Source organism: Artemia sp. Qi Xiang Cuo, chromosome 12 (genome assembly GCF_049724085.1).
Source record: "Artemia sp. Qi Xiang Cuo chromosome 12, ASM4972408v1, whole genome shotgun sequence".
NCBI classification, from domain to species: Eukaryota; Metazoa; Arthropoda; class Branchiopoda; order Anostraca; family Artemiidae; genus Artemia; species Artemia sp. Qi Xiang Cuo.
The window spans coordinates 50,248,374-50,266,209 of NC_142805.1; the positions used below are offsets into that span (position 1 = coordinate 50,248,374).

The 17,836-nt window shown below is 35.2% G+C and overlaps 1 protein-coding gene across 1 annotated transcript in view; it reads left to right on the forward strand.

The window, feature by feature from the left end:
* Positions 1–17,836, forward strand: part of LOC148946229 (titin-like) — a 77,712-nt gene that overhangs the window by 55,298 nt on the left and 4,578 nt on the right. Inside the window, exons 8-14 of the mRNA XM_089097639.1 lie at positions 1,537–1,654; positions 3,990–5,740; positions 7,749–7,965; positions 10,552–10,919; positions 12,528–12,731; positions 15,228–15,382; positions 17,340–17,508. Of these exons, the coding sequence (XP_088953765.1) occupies positions 1,537–1,654; positions 3,990–5,740; positions 7,749–7,965; positions 10,552–10,919; positions 12,528–12,731; positions 15,228–15,382; positions 17,340–17,508 (2,982 nt within the window). The remainder of the gene's footprint in view (positions 1–1,536; positions 1,655–3,989; positions 5,741–7,748; positions 7,966–10,551; positions 10,920–12,527; positions 12,732–15,227; positions 15,383–17,339; positions 17,509–17,836) is intronic.

Sequence of the window (17,836 nt, forward strand, 5' to 3'; positions counted from 1 at the left end):
ATGAGTGCCCTTGCTACTTGCTGCCAAATGGTAGTAATCATAATGAGAAAATTTTTCCTGCAAGTTAATTTGTTTATTAAATTTGTATGCTATGAAATTAGTGTCAGCCACGGACAAATTCTTTTGTAATGAGTAATATTATATTGATGGAAAGACTCGTTGTTTCCCGAAATTTCTTTATTTTGAGCTAGGAGATTATCATATTTTCAATAATTTTTTAACTTAGTCGGAACTGCATTTAAAATATCATCAAAATTCTTAGTTCGCTTGCTGATGTAGAATAGTGTAAGTAATGAAACAGGCGAAACATTCCGGGTTTTTCATTAGTTAAAAGGCTTATCGCCTAAATCCATGCCATTTTTGTGGGCTTTATTACGTCATTCGTTTCGAGTTGTCGAGGTATTCAATTACTGCCTGAGCACAAATTCGCTGATTTTTTAAGATTGTATACTTCACTGGTTTCTGATTAAGTTGTCTTTACGAGTTGATTCGTGATACTGTTATTGTTTATTTTGCTCATTTTTCGGGTAGGATTTGTAAAACAGACTTAGTTTGGATCGTGTACCATCTACTGACAGTTTCTGTTTAGAGGATTTATTTTGCCTTTCTTGTGTAAGTCTTGATTTTGGGAGTTTGATTTAAGTCAAATAACAAATTACAGCAAATAAAATTATATTTCTAAGAATCGCAATTCGATTTCTATGACAAATATTTTTTCAACCCCTGTTAAAATGTTCCTAATCTAGCAGCGGTCTCAGTTGGAGACGGTGGGACATCCTCGCAAGATTTCTTTTGTCCCCCTAAATTTTGAAAAGTACACTTTTTTGTATTTTCATTGCAAAATAGCTTCTTTTTGATATTTTCGTCGAAAAAATTGTCTCTAGATTATGAAAATACATTTTGACTCCTCCCCCTACATTTCCGGGTACTTTCGCATTATCCGGGCCTCTCGGCTTAATCACTACAGAGAAGGCAATGATAGAACCCGTTTTTGACAATTGACCGCTGTAGACTAGGCAATGATAGCGTGGTTTGCATTGCGTATAAGATATTAAACTGTGGTTTTTTGGATTTTAGGGAGGGGGGAAGGTACCTAGGTTAGGTTACGTATTTAATATATGCAATGCTTTACAACCCCCCCCCCCCCCTAATGTGCAAATATATAGCTCAAATTTGTTTCTAAACTATTATATATTCATCCTATTTTATTTCATTAGCATTAACTAAACTTGACTTTTTAGAGAGGGCCGGATAATGCGAACATACCCATTTCCAAGAATTGACGGCACTGTTCCCAGAAATACTCACACCCACAATTACAGGGGTAGTGGTGTAGATGGGCTATTTTATTTTCCCTTGGGATACCAACATATACAAAAAGTACAAGGTACTCGATCAAACTTTGATCAAAAAGTTTAATTGTGTTTTTTAAGTTTCTATATCCATGTATCCATGGTACATATCCATATGAGTCCTAGTTATTAGCCGCTGATATTTTTTTGATTATTCGTCATTTGTTTGATTTTTTTTTATTAGGTTGTGTCGTTTCGTCAGCATGCCTGGCAGTTGAGCCCGTGGGAAATCAGGACGAGATGCAATTTAAAACGATCGAAAGAACTATCGAAAATGGCACTGCTAATGGTTACTCCCCTCGGTAAGTTTTCCCCTGATACGGAATCCATTTTGTACTTGTCTATTATATAAAACACACTCGAGGAGTGAAGTTTGGTGAATGCTTATGAAATAAAACATAATTATACTGAAAATATAATAGTTTATGCACAGTTTAGAAACTTTAGGGGGGGGGGGTAAGCATATCGTATATTAAATACGTAACTTAAACAAACCTATTTAATCTAATGAAAAAAAAATGATGAAAATAGAATACTTCATTAGCAAAATTGTGAAAACTAAAACTTCGAAATATGCTCCCAGAACGCAGAAATGTCCTGAAGAATCGTGTTAAAATGAACTCGGTCTTCTGCTTTTACTGCCTCCCGCCACATATACTCTACTAAGTATGAATGTAAATGATGGCGGGATATACTTCGCTGCCGTTTGTTCCTCCGCTTTGTGGAGCCACACATTCTCTCTACTTTTTGGGTAGAGGCGCCGGTTTCTGGGTCGACAAAATTATTTTGTGGCACACTCACTATATTCTATCATTAGTCAAAGCAAACCAACCGATATCCTCAAGAATCGCGTTAATAATTAACTAAAATGAACTAGTACAAGAATCACGTTAATAATGAACTTTTCTTTGTCTTAGAGACGGTCAGCCGACAACGAAGCTCCCAATTGAATAATTCAAAAATGACCTTCACAGTTTTGCTAATAAAGTATTCTATTTTCATAATATTTTATTGTCACCAAACTTCATTTCTCGAGTGTGTTTTATATAATGGACAAGTACCCATATCTGTTTCACATTCTCAAACTCAGTTAATCCTCATAAATAAAAAAGTCTATCTATTTATGCAATTTTATGCTTTAAGCTTTGAGCTAGTCTAGTATATTTCTGATTTTGTGAGGCTGTGGTCGAAAGTATCTTCATTTTTGATAGATTTATTTCTGAAAGGCTACAATTTATCCAGACATAGAAAAGAAATAGAAAAGAGCCAGTATTCGATTAATGTTCACTTTGAAATTTATAAAAAGTTTGAGAATTTTCACACTTCAGGATATTTAAGTTTATATACATTCTCTTTGGACCTCACTATAGTAAAATCCAAGTTTTGGTAATATTACGTTGAGAAACTTGACCTGCCTCGGGGTTCTGTTGGCAGAAGCTAAATAATTGGCTATACAGCTGTTCTGCATTGATTTTGTCTGTCAGGCAGGCCTAAATGAATATAAAGTATTTGTTGGTTATGTAAGGTGTATTCTGCCTACATTGAAAATACATGGAGATCGATAAAAATAGCAATAGTTGCTGGTCGTGACGAGCTACTCTTTCGATATGGGCTTAGGACTACATTGTAAAATTTTTGAAGAAATGAACGAAAGAGGGGACGGAGGAAAAAAACAACTTTTTTTAATAATATTGAGTTAATGGTCTAGTTAGTACTATATTCATAAAACCAGTAATTGCAACACAAAACGTAAAGTCCAAGCAATTCCTCAAAACAAAATATAAAATAGTGCTTTGTGTAATAAGTAAGTAGTTTTCTAAGCAATAAATATCTTATGTGTATTTGCTTCGTTTCTTAGCTGATTAACTCGTGTGTGGGTTGTTTCCAAATTTGACGAAGTTAAGATATGCATTTACTTCCAAATGACACCCTCCTCTCCTGCTGCATTGAAGCAACATAGCTAAATTGCTTTTTAACATTCCTTTTTTCTGTCATTATACTATGATATAATTTTTCACTTATGTGCACTTGATTGTATATTTTGTAATTTTTAGATATTTCGCCTCTATTCATAACTTTTGTGGAACGGTTCGGACATGATTAAAAACAATAGTTAAAGCTGAAATGCGGAAAAAATTATTATTTCTGCGAGTTTTTCATAATTTTAGTGATGAACTAAAATTAACCTTCACAAGGATTCATTCATCATACGTAACCTGCTGCGGTTGGCTCCTGCCAGCCCTGTCAGCTTCCTATAGGGACTGGCTATCCTGCTTGTAGAGCTTCATCGTCAAATTTGCCTCAAGGTAATGGCTCCCGGACCATATTAAGACTTCTATCTTGGGGAGGATAAGTGTAATGGCGTTAGATGTCAGTCTTCTTATGAACAATGCTGTCTCTCAAAATGTTTGTTTGTTGGTAAGAGCTAATTGTATGTAACTCGGTAATTATTGCTGTGACTAGTAGCATATCATCAAGCAAATGTTTATGCTCTAAACATAGTTCCTTCTTCCAAAAAAAGAACATTCAGTAAAGTCTGTAGTAATTGAGCTGAACCTATTCGGTTTTACCATTCTTAGTTATATCGCAGCTGTTGAATAATCTTTTAATGCATATCTAATTGTCTTTTTTTTTTAGACAACAAAACCAGTCGGAACCAATATATGAAAATACAGATCAAGGGAAATCTTTGGGGCCTCAGTTTGTCAAGGTGCCATCTGATGTAACCGTATCTGAAGGCAAGCTTGTGCGTCTTGATTGTCGAGTCACTGGAAGACCTTATCCAGATGTTACATGGTACCTTAATGGTCAACAAATTCTCGATGACGTTACTCACAAGATTTTGGTAAATGAAGCGGGAAGCCATGCGCTAATGATCACACGAGCTAGCCCATTGGACACAGGTATTATTACTTGTGCCGCTAAAAACAAAGGTGGAGAGACATCTTTCCAAATAAATTTGAATGTCATTGAAAAAGAGCAACTTGTAGCCCCTAAATTTGTCGAACGCTTCCAGACCATCCATGTCAAAGAGGGTGAACCAGTCACACTCTCTGCAAGGGCAGTTGGTACGCCTACGCCCAAGTTGACATGGCAGAAAGATGGTGTTTTGATTCAACCAGGCCAAGAAACATTTGTTAGTAGTGACAATAATGGGTCTTCTGCATTGGAAATTCCAGTTGCTCGATTGGCTGATTCAGCTTGGTATCAGTGCACAGCCACAAATGTTGCCGGTTCAGCTGCAACTAGAGCCAGACTCTTCGTCCAAGCTGAAAAAGCGCAAAACCAGCCTATAAGGAAGTTAACTTTGCCCAAACCCACGAAAGTCATTGAGCCTCCTCTAGAGCCAGAGCCTGAAGTTGTCTATCTTAGACATGTGGAAAGGGCTCGAGCACATCAGCCAAGGCAAGAAGAAGAACAAGTATCTGAACCTCCTGTTTTTGTTGTGCCCCTTAAAGATATAAGCACATTTGAGGGTGATAGAGCTGTCTTTGAAGCTAAGATCACACCAGTTGGTGATTCTACCTTAAGAGTGGAATGGTACGTTGATGGGAAACCTCTTTCCGCTTCCTCGAGGGTAAACACTATTAATCGATTTGGATATATTTCGCTTACGGTAATCAGTTTAGTCCGTGAAGACAAAGGTATTTATACCTGTAGAATTATAAATGATACTGGATATGCTGATTCTTCTGCCAGTCTCAATGTGAGCCCCAAGCCACAAATTGAAAGTAGTCCTCAGCACCCAGAGAGCATTGAACATATCACAATGCTAGAAGACTATGCACGATATCAAAGAACAGAATCTGTCGATGAAACTGCAAAGCAGGCTCCAGAATTTGTTAAGGAGCTGCGTCAAATGGGTGATTTACCTGAAGGCTCTTATGCTCACTTTGAAGCTCAAATTTTACCAGTCAGCGACTCGTTTATGCGAATTGAGTGGTTTAAAGACGGGAAGCCTATTACTGCCAGCTCTAGAGTCAATACTATTTATAATTTTGGCTATGTTGCTCTTAATATAATGTACCTACGATCTGAAGATACAGGTACTTACACCGTAAGAGCAACAAACCGACTTGGTGAAGCTCTGTCACAAACAACACTAAGAGTTGTTGCTCGGAGTGGTGTCACTGGGGATTTGGGCATTCCTGAGCAAGAGCGTTACATTGAGCGCATTCAAGAATTAGAAGCGTACCAGATGCAGCAAAATCAGAAGCAATACTTTGAGTCAAATGAGACAACTACTGCTCCTGAATTTAAGACTCCTATTAAAGATCAAATTGACATTCGTGAAGGAGGTTTTGCGCATTTTGAGGCGAGACTGGAACCTATTGGTGACACAACCATGAAAGTGGAATGGTTGAAAGATGGCAAACCTGTTGAAGCAAGTAAGTACTTCGAAGATTTTATTTAGACTTAGTACTATCTCGAGGTCATGATTGATAATTTTGCAAGAATTTTTTTTTTTTTTTACCTCTTACTTCCCAAACTTGCTTCATTGTAACTTCTTATAAATAAGTCAATTAATTTAATTAAAAATTTTTAAACATTACTTTAAAAATTTTACTTTAAATATCTGTGCCCCCCCCCCCCCAAAAAAAGGGGGAAACTGCTATCCTGTTGTGAAGGAAATGCAAGTGTCGAGCTTAAACGGTCTAACGTCGATGTGATACCTTTCCATTTTTGTGTCTAATGCTTTAAAAATTGTGAAAAAGGGTTTTGTAGACTTTGATGGACAAGCTGTAACATAATTCATATAATATAACAGTGGTCTGGTCTATCAGGGCTGCTCTTATTCCCTTTTCACCCATGTGTTATTTAAGTATTTTTTCTTCCTGTATTCTAAGCCTAGAAAGCTAATTATATTGTCTCAGATTAAATATTAGAGAAAGCTATTGTTTCATCAGATAGTCAACAAATAGTTCATGTGGCAGGATTTAAACTTTAATTATTTAAGCTAAATATTATTGCTGTTTTCTGCAATTTCAAAGGTAAATTTGGGTTCTATTTGACATTTTAGTTTATTATTTCTAATTAGGTTATAAAGCCAACATTTGTAATGTGGCAAAAGAAGACTTGTAACTAAGAGGAAAGAACAAGTATCTCAAAGGTTTAAACATACTTGTACCAAGTTTTTGAATGGGTATCGAATTCAAATCGAATTTAAAATGAAGCAAAAGGAAATTTAATTTAATAAAGGGCGTAAGGGAAGAAAAAAGGAAACCAAAAAACACATTACTAATGAAAATCAACCATTTGACTTAATTTGGCTCAGGGAAAAAAGAACCTTCATTTTTGTAGAAATTACTTCTACTACTACTATCAACTCATCGCAGCACCAAGCCGCCTGAGGCCAACACAGCTACGCACGCTCCTCCTCCACCCCAATCTATTCAAAGCCTCCCTTTTTACACCCGCCCACGAAGTTCCCATTTCCTTTAAATCTTTCTTTATGACGTCCTCCCACCCAAGACGGGGACGACCTTCTTTCCGTTTAGCCCTAGATGGTTGGCCGAAAAGAACAATCTTCGGCAATCTGTCATCCTTCATCCGCACAACATGCCCTAACCACCTCAACCTTTCTTTCATTATAGACCTAGAAAGCGGTATTGAACCACATTTTTCGTATAGCCTATTGTTTGAAATACGGTCAGGTCAGTCGAACCTGATGTAATAGCTATATCAGAGTTTATGCGTTTGGTCTCTGAGGACCGCTGACGTTATTGAGAGTTAGGAAGTTTCTATAGAGTTACAGGTAAGTCTCGATAAGAAGTCATCCTGAAAGAGCTTAAAAAATATGGGCGTTCCTAAAACGAATCAATTAAATTTTGATTTTTTTTCACTCATTTAAAAAAAATTGGCCAAACAGCCAAATTCATACTTCGCTCTTATCTTTCTAACATAATTAATGCTGTTCTGTAAATGCCTACAATTTAGTCTAAGTTCCATTGGAATCCAACTTAGTTGGGTTTCTTATAATAGACTTCAAATTTTAATTTTATTGATTGATTTTTGATGGGTTCCTTTTAAGCAAGTAACTTCGTTTTGAGTGAATGAAAATTATGCCTAAAACTTTAAATATTATTCTTGTAAATATTTGCAATTAACTGCAAAAGCAGAACTATACTTTTAAATAATTATATTTTTGTCTATGCCGGGTAAATTATTTTGTTAAATACTTATAATTAATAATCAAGTAATTCATGACTTCCTCCTCCCCACCTTTGATTTGGGAAAATTCCTTAAGGTTACAATTTTTTTGCTATTTGACACGGCGTTATCTGCAATTGAACCCCATCCCTAAATAGTTTTATTTCATTCTACACTTCAATTAAAGCCCTCTTTTGGTGTGTTTCGTGTGTTTTTCCTTTGTTTAATGAATTGTTTTTCTTTAAGGTTCTCGTATCACTTCGTTCTTCAATTTCGGGTACGTTGCTTTGACAATAAAGTCCATAACAGTTTTGGACCGTGGTGTATACACTTGCCGAGCTAGAAACTCAAAAGGTGAGGCCCAAGTGAGTGCCAACCTCACTGTCATCAGCAAGAAAGACATTATTATGGAGTCACAACATCCAGGTGGACTTGAGAAAATACAATATTTGGAAGATTCTAGGTAAGTGTCTTCCTTTTATTATTAAAGTAAAAAGGATAATGGAAACAAAATCTATTGTTTGAACTGGTTAAGTGAAAACCAAAACGATATATACCTCAATAAATCTGAAAAATCGGGAATTCAATTTTAAATAAAAAAATAATTATAGATGCTGTTAGGCAGTTTTTGGTTGAAGTTGGTGCAAAAAAAAAACAAAAAAAACGACACGGAGCAAAAAAAAGAGCTAAAAACAGGCGGGACCAAACAGTTTAAGAAGATGCAGATTTCCTTTGAAAGTGCAGTTGTCTTTGGAAATCAAAATATTGCTAAATATTAACAGAGGAAAAGCGTTGACAAATTTAATTATTTAGAATTGTTTCATTACTTACGTGGTTCAACGCGGCATCACTGATGAAAATGCGGGACTGTCCAAAAACCTTCATAATTTTGAATTTGTGGAATGTTGGACCTAACTGTGCACATTTTTTTTCACACTCCAAGTGGCGGAGATTGTAGAGTCAAACTAATGGTTCCTATACAAACAAAACTTTAAAAAACACATCGAAAAATTTGTTTATATGCATTTTTGTTACGTTTTTACGAGTCAGATGAACATTTCCCCCCTCTCCCTTGATACGGCCTTGGTCCAGGGGGTAAGAGATATTTTGTTTTGTTGTCCTTGGCATTTTAATCCTACGAAGGTATTTAGTCACAAGTTAGAGAGATTGTCTCAGAGAGGCAATCTCTCTCCATAATTTGTTAAGGAGCTGCGTCAAATGGGTGATTTATCTGAAGGCTCTTATGATCACTTCGAAGCTCAAATTTTACCAGTCAGCGATTTGTTTATGTGAATTGAGTGGTTTAAAGATGGGAAACCTATTACTGCCAGCTCTAGAGTCAATACTATTTGTAATTTTGGCTATGTTGCTCTTAATATAATTTACCGAAAGCTTCCAGACCATCCATGTCAAAGAAGGTGAACTAGTCACACTCTTTGCTAGGGCAGTTGGTACGCCTACGCCCAAGTTGACATGGCAGAAAGATGATTTTTTGATTCAACCGGGCCAAGAAACATTTGTTAGTAGTGACAATAAGAGTCTTCTATATTGGAAATTCCTGTTGCTCAATGGCTGATTCAGCTTGGTATCAGTGCGCAGCCACAAATGTTGCCGGTTCAGCTGCAACTAGAGCCAGATTCTTTGTCCAAGCTGAAAAAGCGCAAAACCAGCCTGTAAGAAAGTTAACTTTGCCCAAACCCACGAAAGTCATTGAGGCTCCTAGAGCCACATCCTGAAGTTGTCTATCTTAGACACATGGAAAGGGCTCGAGCACATCAGCCAAGGCAAGAAGAAGAACAAGTATCTGAACCTCCTGTGTTTGTTGTGGTGCCCCTTAAAGATATAAGCACATTTAAGGGTGATAGAGCTGTCTTTGAAGCTAAGATCACACCAGCTGGTGATTCTGCCTTAACAGTGAAGTGGTACGTTGATGGGAAACCTCTCTCCGCTTCCTTGAGAGTAAACACTAAACCCACAAAACTGGGTTATGAAATATTATTACTTTCTGTTTGAAGTCACTCTCTGTTTTAAAGTTGAAATGATCTTGCCAAAAAAATTTTGTTAATTAAAATTAGTTAGTAAATTTTCGCAATTAAAATATTGTAAACTTAAAATTATTCATATTTTTATGTGATGGTTCCTAGTGATGTGATGGCATACAGCAACAATTTTTAGCCATAATGATCTCAGCAGAAAATGTTGATAGAATAATTGAAAAAAAAACATTAAAAAAGATATTTTATGATCTGTACTATGAAATACTGAATTATTTATCCTGATTATCATTATTTACCAAATTACCGTGATAACCATGATTGACCAAAGAAGATATTGATTCTCTGTGATTAGAAAAGATCCTATGCCCAAAGCTTTATCAGAATTTATTTATTTATGCTTTATTCTTTAATATACATTAGATAGAGAACAAAAATGGGCTGAGGAAAGAACTTCCTCGAGAAATAAGGTCTGTATATGGCTTGTAGGTTCTCTCTTGTTTAGACAAGGAGGTATTAACTGCAGAATTTTCTCTCTTGTAACCATAAGAGCTAGAATGAAAAGCTGTATCGTATGTCATATACAAGGCCTTATCCAGGGGGGGGGGCACAGGGTTTGACTTCGTCCCCGCCCGATATTTTTGCCCGACTCGTAAAAGCGTAACAAAAAATGAATATAAACAAATTTTTGATTCGTTTTTTTTTCAGATTTATTTTCTTAACCCCTCCCCAAGAAAGAAAGAGACCCTTTCTCTCCGAACAAAATTCCGGATTCGCCCTTGAACATGTATATTGAATTTTTATTTACTACTGTTTATTGGAATAAGTTGAACCTAAATAGACGGAAGACAACTTCTTTGAATGTCACTGAAACAAGTATATATTTTGATAGAGGGTTGTACCCTACAAGACTTTGTAGTTTCAAGGACAGACCTTTAAAGATCCAAATAATCATGATAACCTACTTTAGGACTGTCTAGGTCATGATTAACAAGTTAAAATGTGAAAAGAAAAGAACGGATTAAGGGGCAGAACCTGTATATTCTATTTTTCAGCCGTCTTGGTCGTTCGGTTCTAGAAGAAACCACAGTCAGCATCGCACCACGCTTCATTGGTGGCATTAAAGGCACAACCAAAATCCTCGAAGGCCAGAGGGCCCATTTTGAAGCTCGTCTGGAGCCAGTCAATGATAACTCAATGACTGTTGAGTGGTACTTCAACGGTAAGGTTATAATGCAAGCCTCCAGAATTTCAATGTTTTACGACTTTGGATATGTTGCCCTTGATATTAGTGATGTTCGCCTTGAAGACGCTGGCACATATACTGTTCTTGCAAGAAATAGTCTCGGGGAAGTTCAACTGACCACGCAGATGGAAGTCGAAGGACGCAGTGTCGTAGACTATTCAAGCATGCATCATTCAGGTACGTTCATGAACAATTTAATCCTTATTTTTGTGCTCATACAGAAATTTTGTTTCTTTCTAATGTTTTATTTCAAGTATCAAGAAAACTGCAGCAAAGAAATAAAACATCCTTGGAATTTTGCATTAAGACAGGCTTTGTGCGGGAAATCGATTTATAACTATAAGAATTTTAAAAGATGAGCCTAAAGGCTCTCAAAAATAGTCTTTTCAAAACTGCAAGTTACACCATTCAAATTCTCATTTTTGAAACCTCAAAGATGGAGGCTTAGGGTCCCCCACTTTGAAAAGCAAGAAATATAGTGTTTTTGAACGAGTAACAATGATGCATCTCAATTTTTTCTCGTTTTCTCATTGAAAATTGACGGGGCTTGTGACATTTCGTTTGAAATATAAATTAGGATTAATTACTAAAATGTTTTTCTATCATTTTTGGTGGAGATTTTTCTTTACCTTTTAGAATATAAATAGTATAAAAACAATAACCTGTAAGTATAGAACATGTGCGGCCTTTATTTTAAACTATTTCTTAAATTTTTGCCATTTTGCCCTAGTAAATGATGAAGATTATTTCAAAACCTATATTATATAATCAATAGTTTAATTTGGAATGCTTGGGGATTTATATTTTGGAATGCTTGGGGGTTTATATTCGGGTATATACATAGAAATTTCTGATCCAAAAAGTCAGTAAAATATTAATTTTGAGCAAGTTATTAATTAGACATATATTAAGTGACAAAGTGAAAACAATGTTAAACCAATTAAATCTACCAGAACAATTATATTGGTATATAATCTCAGGAAGTAATCTTTCTCGCTATTATCTTTTTTCACGGGTTAATCGATTTGGCATTTTAACACTTTGATTATTGTTAAACTATTGTTGTGAAACGCTGCTCCAAACGATAAATTTTGTTTGAATCCTTCCGTTATCGTGTTAATTTTACGGGAAAAAAAATCGAATAAAATAGTATAATACAATCGTTGCATAACACCTTGTCTGTGTTAATTTTGACAAAAATTAGTTTATGACGTACCTCTTAAAGTACGTCGTAATTGCTGTGGGGTGCGGGGAGCTCCCACTCCAGATTTCGTTTCGCCCGTTCCAGACATACAGACATTCCAGACTTGTAAGTGAATCCCCTCCAGACACAATATTTCCCCATATCTTTATTTGCCCTTTCTAATTGTTTAAAGCATTAATGATTTCAGCGATTTATGTTATATACCTTATTATTCATGCATGACAAATTTTCTACCTTTGAAATTAACTTAATTTTACCTCCGATTGGGTTTTTGCTAGTTCCCCCTCTTTAGGCTGTTCATTGAAAAATGAATTTGGCTTCCTCCAGGATCATTTTCTATTTGCGCCAATGGCTAAGAGGCTTATTATGAAAAAAAAAAAAAAAACAACCTGGATCTCCCTGCAAATAGAAGAAAGTAGCAAATTTTGCATAAATAAAGTTGATGATGAGAAAGATTTCCGTAGCGGGGCTTTATCGAGTGGTCAGACTTGCCGAGGGATATTTACTTCATTAGACTGAGGAGAGACCGATTCTTTTTTTTCTTCTTTTGCTTACAAGCACTAGTGTCGAGTCAATTTTAGGATATGAAAAAGCACAACGGTTGGAACAAACAAAGCATATTGAGCCACAATATCAAATTGAAGAAGTTTCAAAGTCCAAGCCAGTTTTTGTTCAGCCTTTGAATGATCCATCACAACCAATACCCGAAGGCAAGAGTGTCCATCTTGAATGCAGACTAGAGCCAATGGGCGATCCAACAATGAGAGTTGAATGGTTTTTCAATGGTAAGATTGATTATTTCTTGAATTGTTTCCTGAAAATCATATTTATTTCCCGAAAAAACATTAGGGCTATTTATTAACCTTGAGCTACTAAAAAAGATATTGTAAATATTGTGGTTGCTTAGCTATTTATCCTTCTAAACGTCTGTTTTCAAGAAGAAAAAGGAGGTATAGGCGTATTCGTAATTTTGTCTTGCCTTAAACGATTGGGCAAGTTTGAGGCTTTTCAAAAGTGAGAAAGATTCTGTGAAAGAATTCTGATCCTCTTGTTGTATTCGCTATGGCCTATAGTATCTACTTTTTAGGAGGTTGCGGGGACAGGCCGCGACTGGAATAACAAATGTTCCAGTGTCTCTCAAGACCGTACCCAGGATTTTTTTTCCGGTGGGGGTTTTACTCAAAGATTTTTTTTTCTGAGAGGGGGTTATACAAAAACCTGAAAAAACGCATACAAAATTTTTGTTTATCCGTTTTTGTTACGTTCTTATGAGTAAAAAAAAACATTTCGGGAGGGGTTCAAACCCCCTTAACCCCCCCTCTGGGTATGGCCTCGGTGTCTCTTGCCCAGTGGCTATCAAACGCAGTATGACGTATTTTATTCCCCAAATGAAGATACATACTTCTTCTAAGCAGCAGTTTTATAGATTTCTCGCTCTTCTATATTACTTTGAAAATGTCAGATATAGCCTTTGTTTGGCGTACGACGACACGAATTTTTACTAATTAAATAGACGCATTGGAGCTCATTAACCTATTGGATTAGGAGTGAATAATTCACCACTTGAGTCAGGTAGAAAATATTTACTGAGGAGACAAGATGGTCCTCACTATTGCCCCAGGTGTGGAGATATAGATGAGACTGTGGGTCATATGATGGGTGAATGTGAAGGATGAGTATGTGTGAAGTGACTGCGAAAAGAGGTATATGAAAAGTGTAGGTTTGATTAAAGATGGTTGGCGAGTATAGTGAGGGTTGGGTGTTTTGCAAGTGTTGAATATTAGGACTATTTCTCAGGCTAGCAATCGAATAGAAATTGACTTAAATAAAAGTTCAAATAGGAATATAATACTGTTAATAGACAGTGTTTCACAAACAGTGTAAAAATTTCACAAAAAAATACCGAACATTTCGGTCACATATGCAGTGACCGTCATCAGTAGTAAAACTAAAACTATTAAAAACAATAGTTTATATACGAAAAATAAAAACTCCATACTGTTTAATGCTCTAATTCTTTAAAAATCAAAAATGGAAGCTGGTCTCTTTGACCTTCTTGGATCCGGTTCATTTGCGTTCAATGAAATAATACTTGGACAGAGGTTATATACATTGGGTGGATTGAACTTTACTCTATCAGATTTTAATAAATTATCGTAGATAGAGTTCAACCCAAATTCACCTGTGTCACGATTCAAAGCTATATTCTTGAATAAATATTTCTTTATTTCAAGAGTTTCACAAAAATATTGCTTTAAACTCCGGTCCCTAGATATCAAAGAGACATTATCTAATAAAATAAAATGGCGTGGAAAATTAAATATATGTTCCGAAAGGGCTGAAGTAAAATCTTCAGACTTAGAATCTTGCTTTAAAGCCGTAGAATCAGCTTAGAATCAGTAGTTTCACTACTGATGACGGTCACTGCATATGTGATCGAAATATTAAGTATTGTTTGGTGAAATTTTATCACTGTTTGTGAAACACTGTCTATTAAAAGGATTTTATCCCTATTTGAAACTTTTATTTATTGTCTTGGAAAGGCAGTGTGGTCTCCGAAATTATCTAGAAATTTTTTTTTTTTGTATAATGTTTTTGTTTGGTAGTGTATTTAATTGCAGTAGAGTTTTTTTTATTTTGCATTGCCATGGCCCTGGGGCTTTTAGAGCAATAGAAGTTATTATTATTATATTAGTATAGAATAGGGTCTTTGTTCTACAATAAGTAAACGCAACCTATTATTCTTTATTTTTCTCTTTCTTCTTCTTCTAAAAATCCACATTCTCTATACAATTCGGGATCCGCAACCTATTATTATTTATTTTTCTCTTTCTTCTTCTTCTAAAAATCCACATTCTCTATACAATTTGGGATCCGCAACCTATTATTCTTTATTTTTCTCATTCTTCTTCTTCTAAAAATCCACATTCTCTATACAATTTGGGATACGCAACCTATTATTCTTTATTTTTCTCTTTCTTCTTCTTCTAAAAATCCACATTCTCTATACAATTTGGGATCCGCAACCTATTATTCTTTATTTTTCTCATTCTTCTTCTTCTAAAAATCCACATTCTCTATACAATTTGGGATCCGCAACCTATTACTCTTTATTTTTCTCATTCTTCTTCTTCTAAAAATCCACATTCTCTATACAATTTGGGATTGGTGTTGAAATGGCATTTTATTAAGTCCAATTGTGCTTATACTATTTCGCATTTATTCAATGGCGAAAGTTAGAGATCTCATTATGCTTCCTTTTACTATTTACTTTTCCCCAGGTAAGCCTATAACCATTGGCTCAAGATTCAAAACCTACTTTGACTTTGGCTATGTTGCTCTGGATATCATAGGTGTCTCCTCTCTCGATGCAGGCGAATATACTGTAAGAGCAACCAATCATCTAGGTTCAGCTCATACGTCAGCTTGCATAAAGGTAAAGAAACATACAAGTTAAGTGTTAATAGAAAAGTATTAGCAGGCTCTAAATCAGAAATGGGGAAGGACCTGTTGTGCTATTTAACTGGATGTCATTTTAAAGCCATCCAGTTAAAGCCATAAAGGATTTCAGTTTTGCATTCTGTTGCGCACAAACCAAATAGTGTAGATTATATTTTTACTGTTTTATGAAATAATAAATTGATTTATTATGGGGGAATGCTGTCAAAGTCTTTGAAATTTTTACGGGAGCATTTTTTTAAGGATCTAAATAAAAAAACAAAAAACATTGAAATAGCAATGCTTGTCCGAATAATGTGGTATTCGTAGGTCAGATATTATCAGTAAGTCACATTTCTTTTAGATAGAGGAACTGAAACGTCTTCTATTTGCTATATGAAGGGGAAAAGTCTTGCCTACCCTCTGTAAAGTAAATACAAAATAATATTTTAACTTCTCTTGTTTTCGATATCGTATCGAGGGGTATCCTAAATATTACGGCAGTTTTGTTTTTCTAAATATTACGCGATGCGACCAATCCAATTGTAAAAGTAGCAAAAAAGCAAACGCATCGATGGCCATCCCAGAAACAAAAACAAGAGGAATTACGTTTTTTATGTAGGTAGGGCCTTAAAATATCAGATGAAGGGGTTTACGTTGTGAATTTAATTGTGTTATATTCACTAAAATCACACCTATTTAGGGCATGCCAGCATACTTCTTTTCTAAACATATGCACATTCTTTGTGGTAAGAACTCTTAAAGGGTAAGTTTAAAATTAACATTATGTTGCATGTTATGAATCGGTATTAAAAAGTAAATTCTATTGATGTTCATATTGTCGCCTGAAGTTCGTTTTTTAGAGTTTTATTTTCCATTGACAAGGGTCACACTATACTTACTGTTTATTACGATGAATGATTCAATGCGTCTCAACAAATTTGACGAGTAGGTAAAGAGCCCTTACCTACTCGGCGAAAAGTAATAGAAATTTGGGGAAAAGTGTGAAGTAAATCCTTTGTTTTGGAATCGATGATATTCTTGTGTCTCTAAACAATGACTTTCTTGAGATGTGTCGTATGTTCATAATCTCAAGTTCTTTTGTTGTTTAACAGGTAGTAAGCTTATTAAGTCTATGTTTTCATTTGAGTAAAAGATCATGCAGCTTCAATGATTAGAAAATTTGGGCACATTAACGATTTTTTTTCTCATGTTAAAGAAAGAAGTTGATCTCCCAAGAAAATGAACAAGAAGTGTTTTTTACATATGACAAAATATGTTTCTATAATTGTATGTGTAATAAAATATTGCCTTTCCCAAACTTCCTCTCTAGGAGGGGGGGATTTTTCTCTCCTCTACCCCAGATTTTGAGAAAATACCTTTTTGGGACCTTTTTAATATAAAATGTGTTTTGGTATTTCCATTAAAAAAAAGTCAAATTTGCCCCCTTCCCCTAGATTTTGAAAAACACATTCTGCCCCTCGCCCCTAAATGTTTTAGACCACTGATGCTGTTTACAGGAAAGAGAGAATCGCTTTGAATTCCTTCTTTAGTTACTTAATATGTGTCCCTGATTTTTTCCTAAATTTTCGGAAGCTTGAGCGTTTACTGAGCTTGAATTCATAATCAACAGATAAAACCGGATTTAAATGAGAAAATCCCATTTAAATGTCACATTTAAATGAGAAACTCCAAATGACCAAAAAGAGAAAATTGCAAAATTAAATAAAATAAGCCCGGAAGACTTATAAATTAAATCATATTCAGATTTTGCAAGAGGTCTTTTTATACCTATTAAAACAGGCCTAACTAGCCTTTGTGAGGAAAATGAAAAAAAGTGACAGGAACTTCTACAGACAATATATAATTAAAAAAGGATAAAAAAATTTGCAAAAAAAAGATTCAAATTTTGTTAGGCTATGCTTTCATTGGAGATTGATGAACGGTCTTTTCAGATTGTAAGCCGTTCTGGTGTTATTTCTGAAACTCAAAATGAAGCCGCTTTGGAACAACTTCTTTATTTGGAAGATAGTAGTCGCTATCAGCGAACTCAGGAAGAAGAAGTGACGTTCAATCAATTACCTACGTTCACTAAACCCTTACACAACATTGAAACTGTTGAAGGTAAATATTACCCTGACTAATTCCTATTTCTTTATCATGGTATCTGTATCCATAGACGCCACATATTTTTCATTTTTTTTTTCGTCTAAGAGTGGTCCTGCGGGCAATATAGCTTATTGTTATTAATTTCAATAACTTCTGGAATAATCGCAATTATTGTGCTGCATTAAGCGCCGTTTGGCAGCATAATTAATTTTACGGAAGTATATTGAAAACTGACATAAATGCTCAGAAGGCTTAAGTCTAGCGGTATAACTTTCCTTCTCTATACGCCTTTGTTTTTTCCTATTGAACCAAATATTGTAGTTGAGTATGATAAAAATCATTA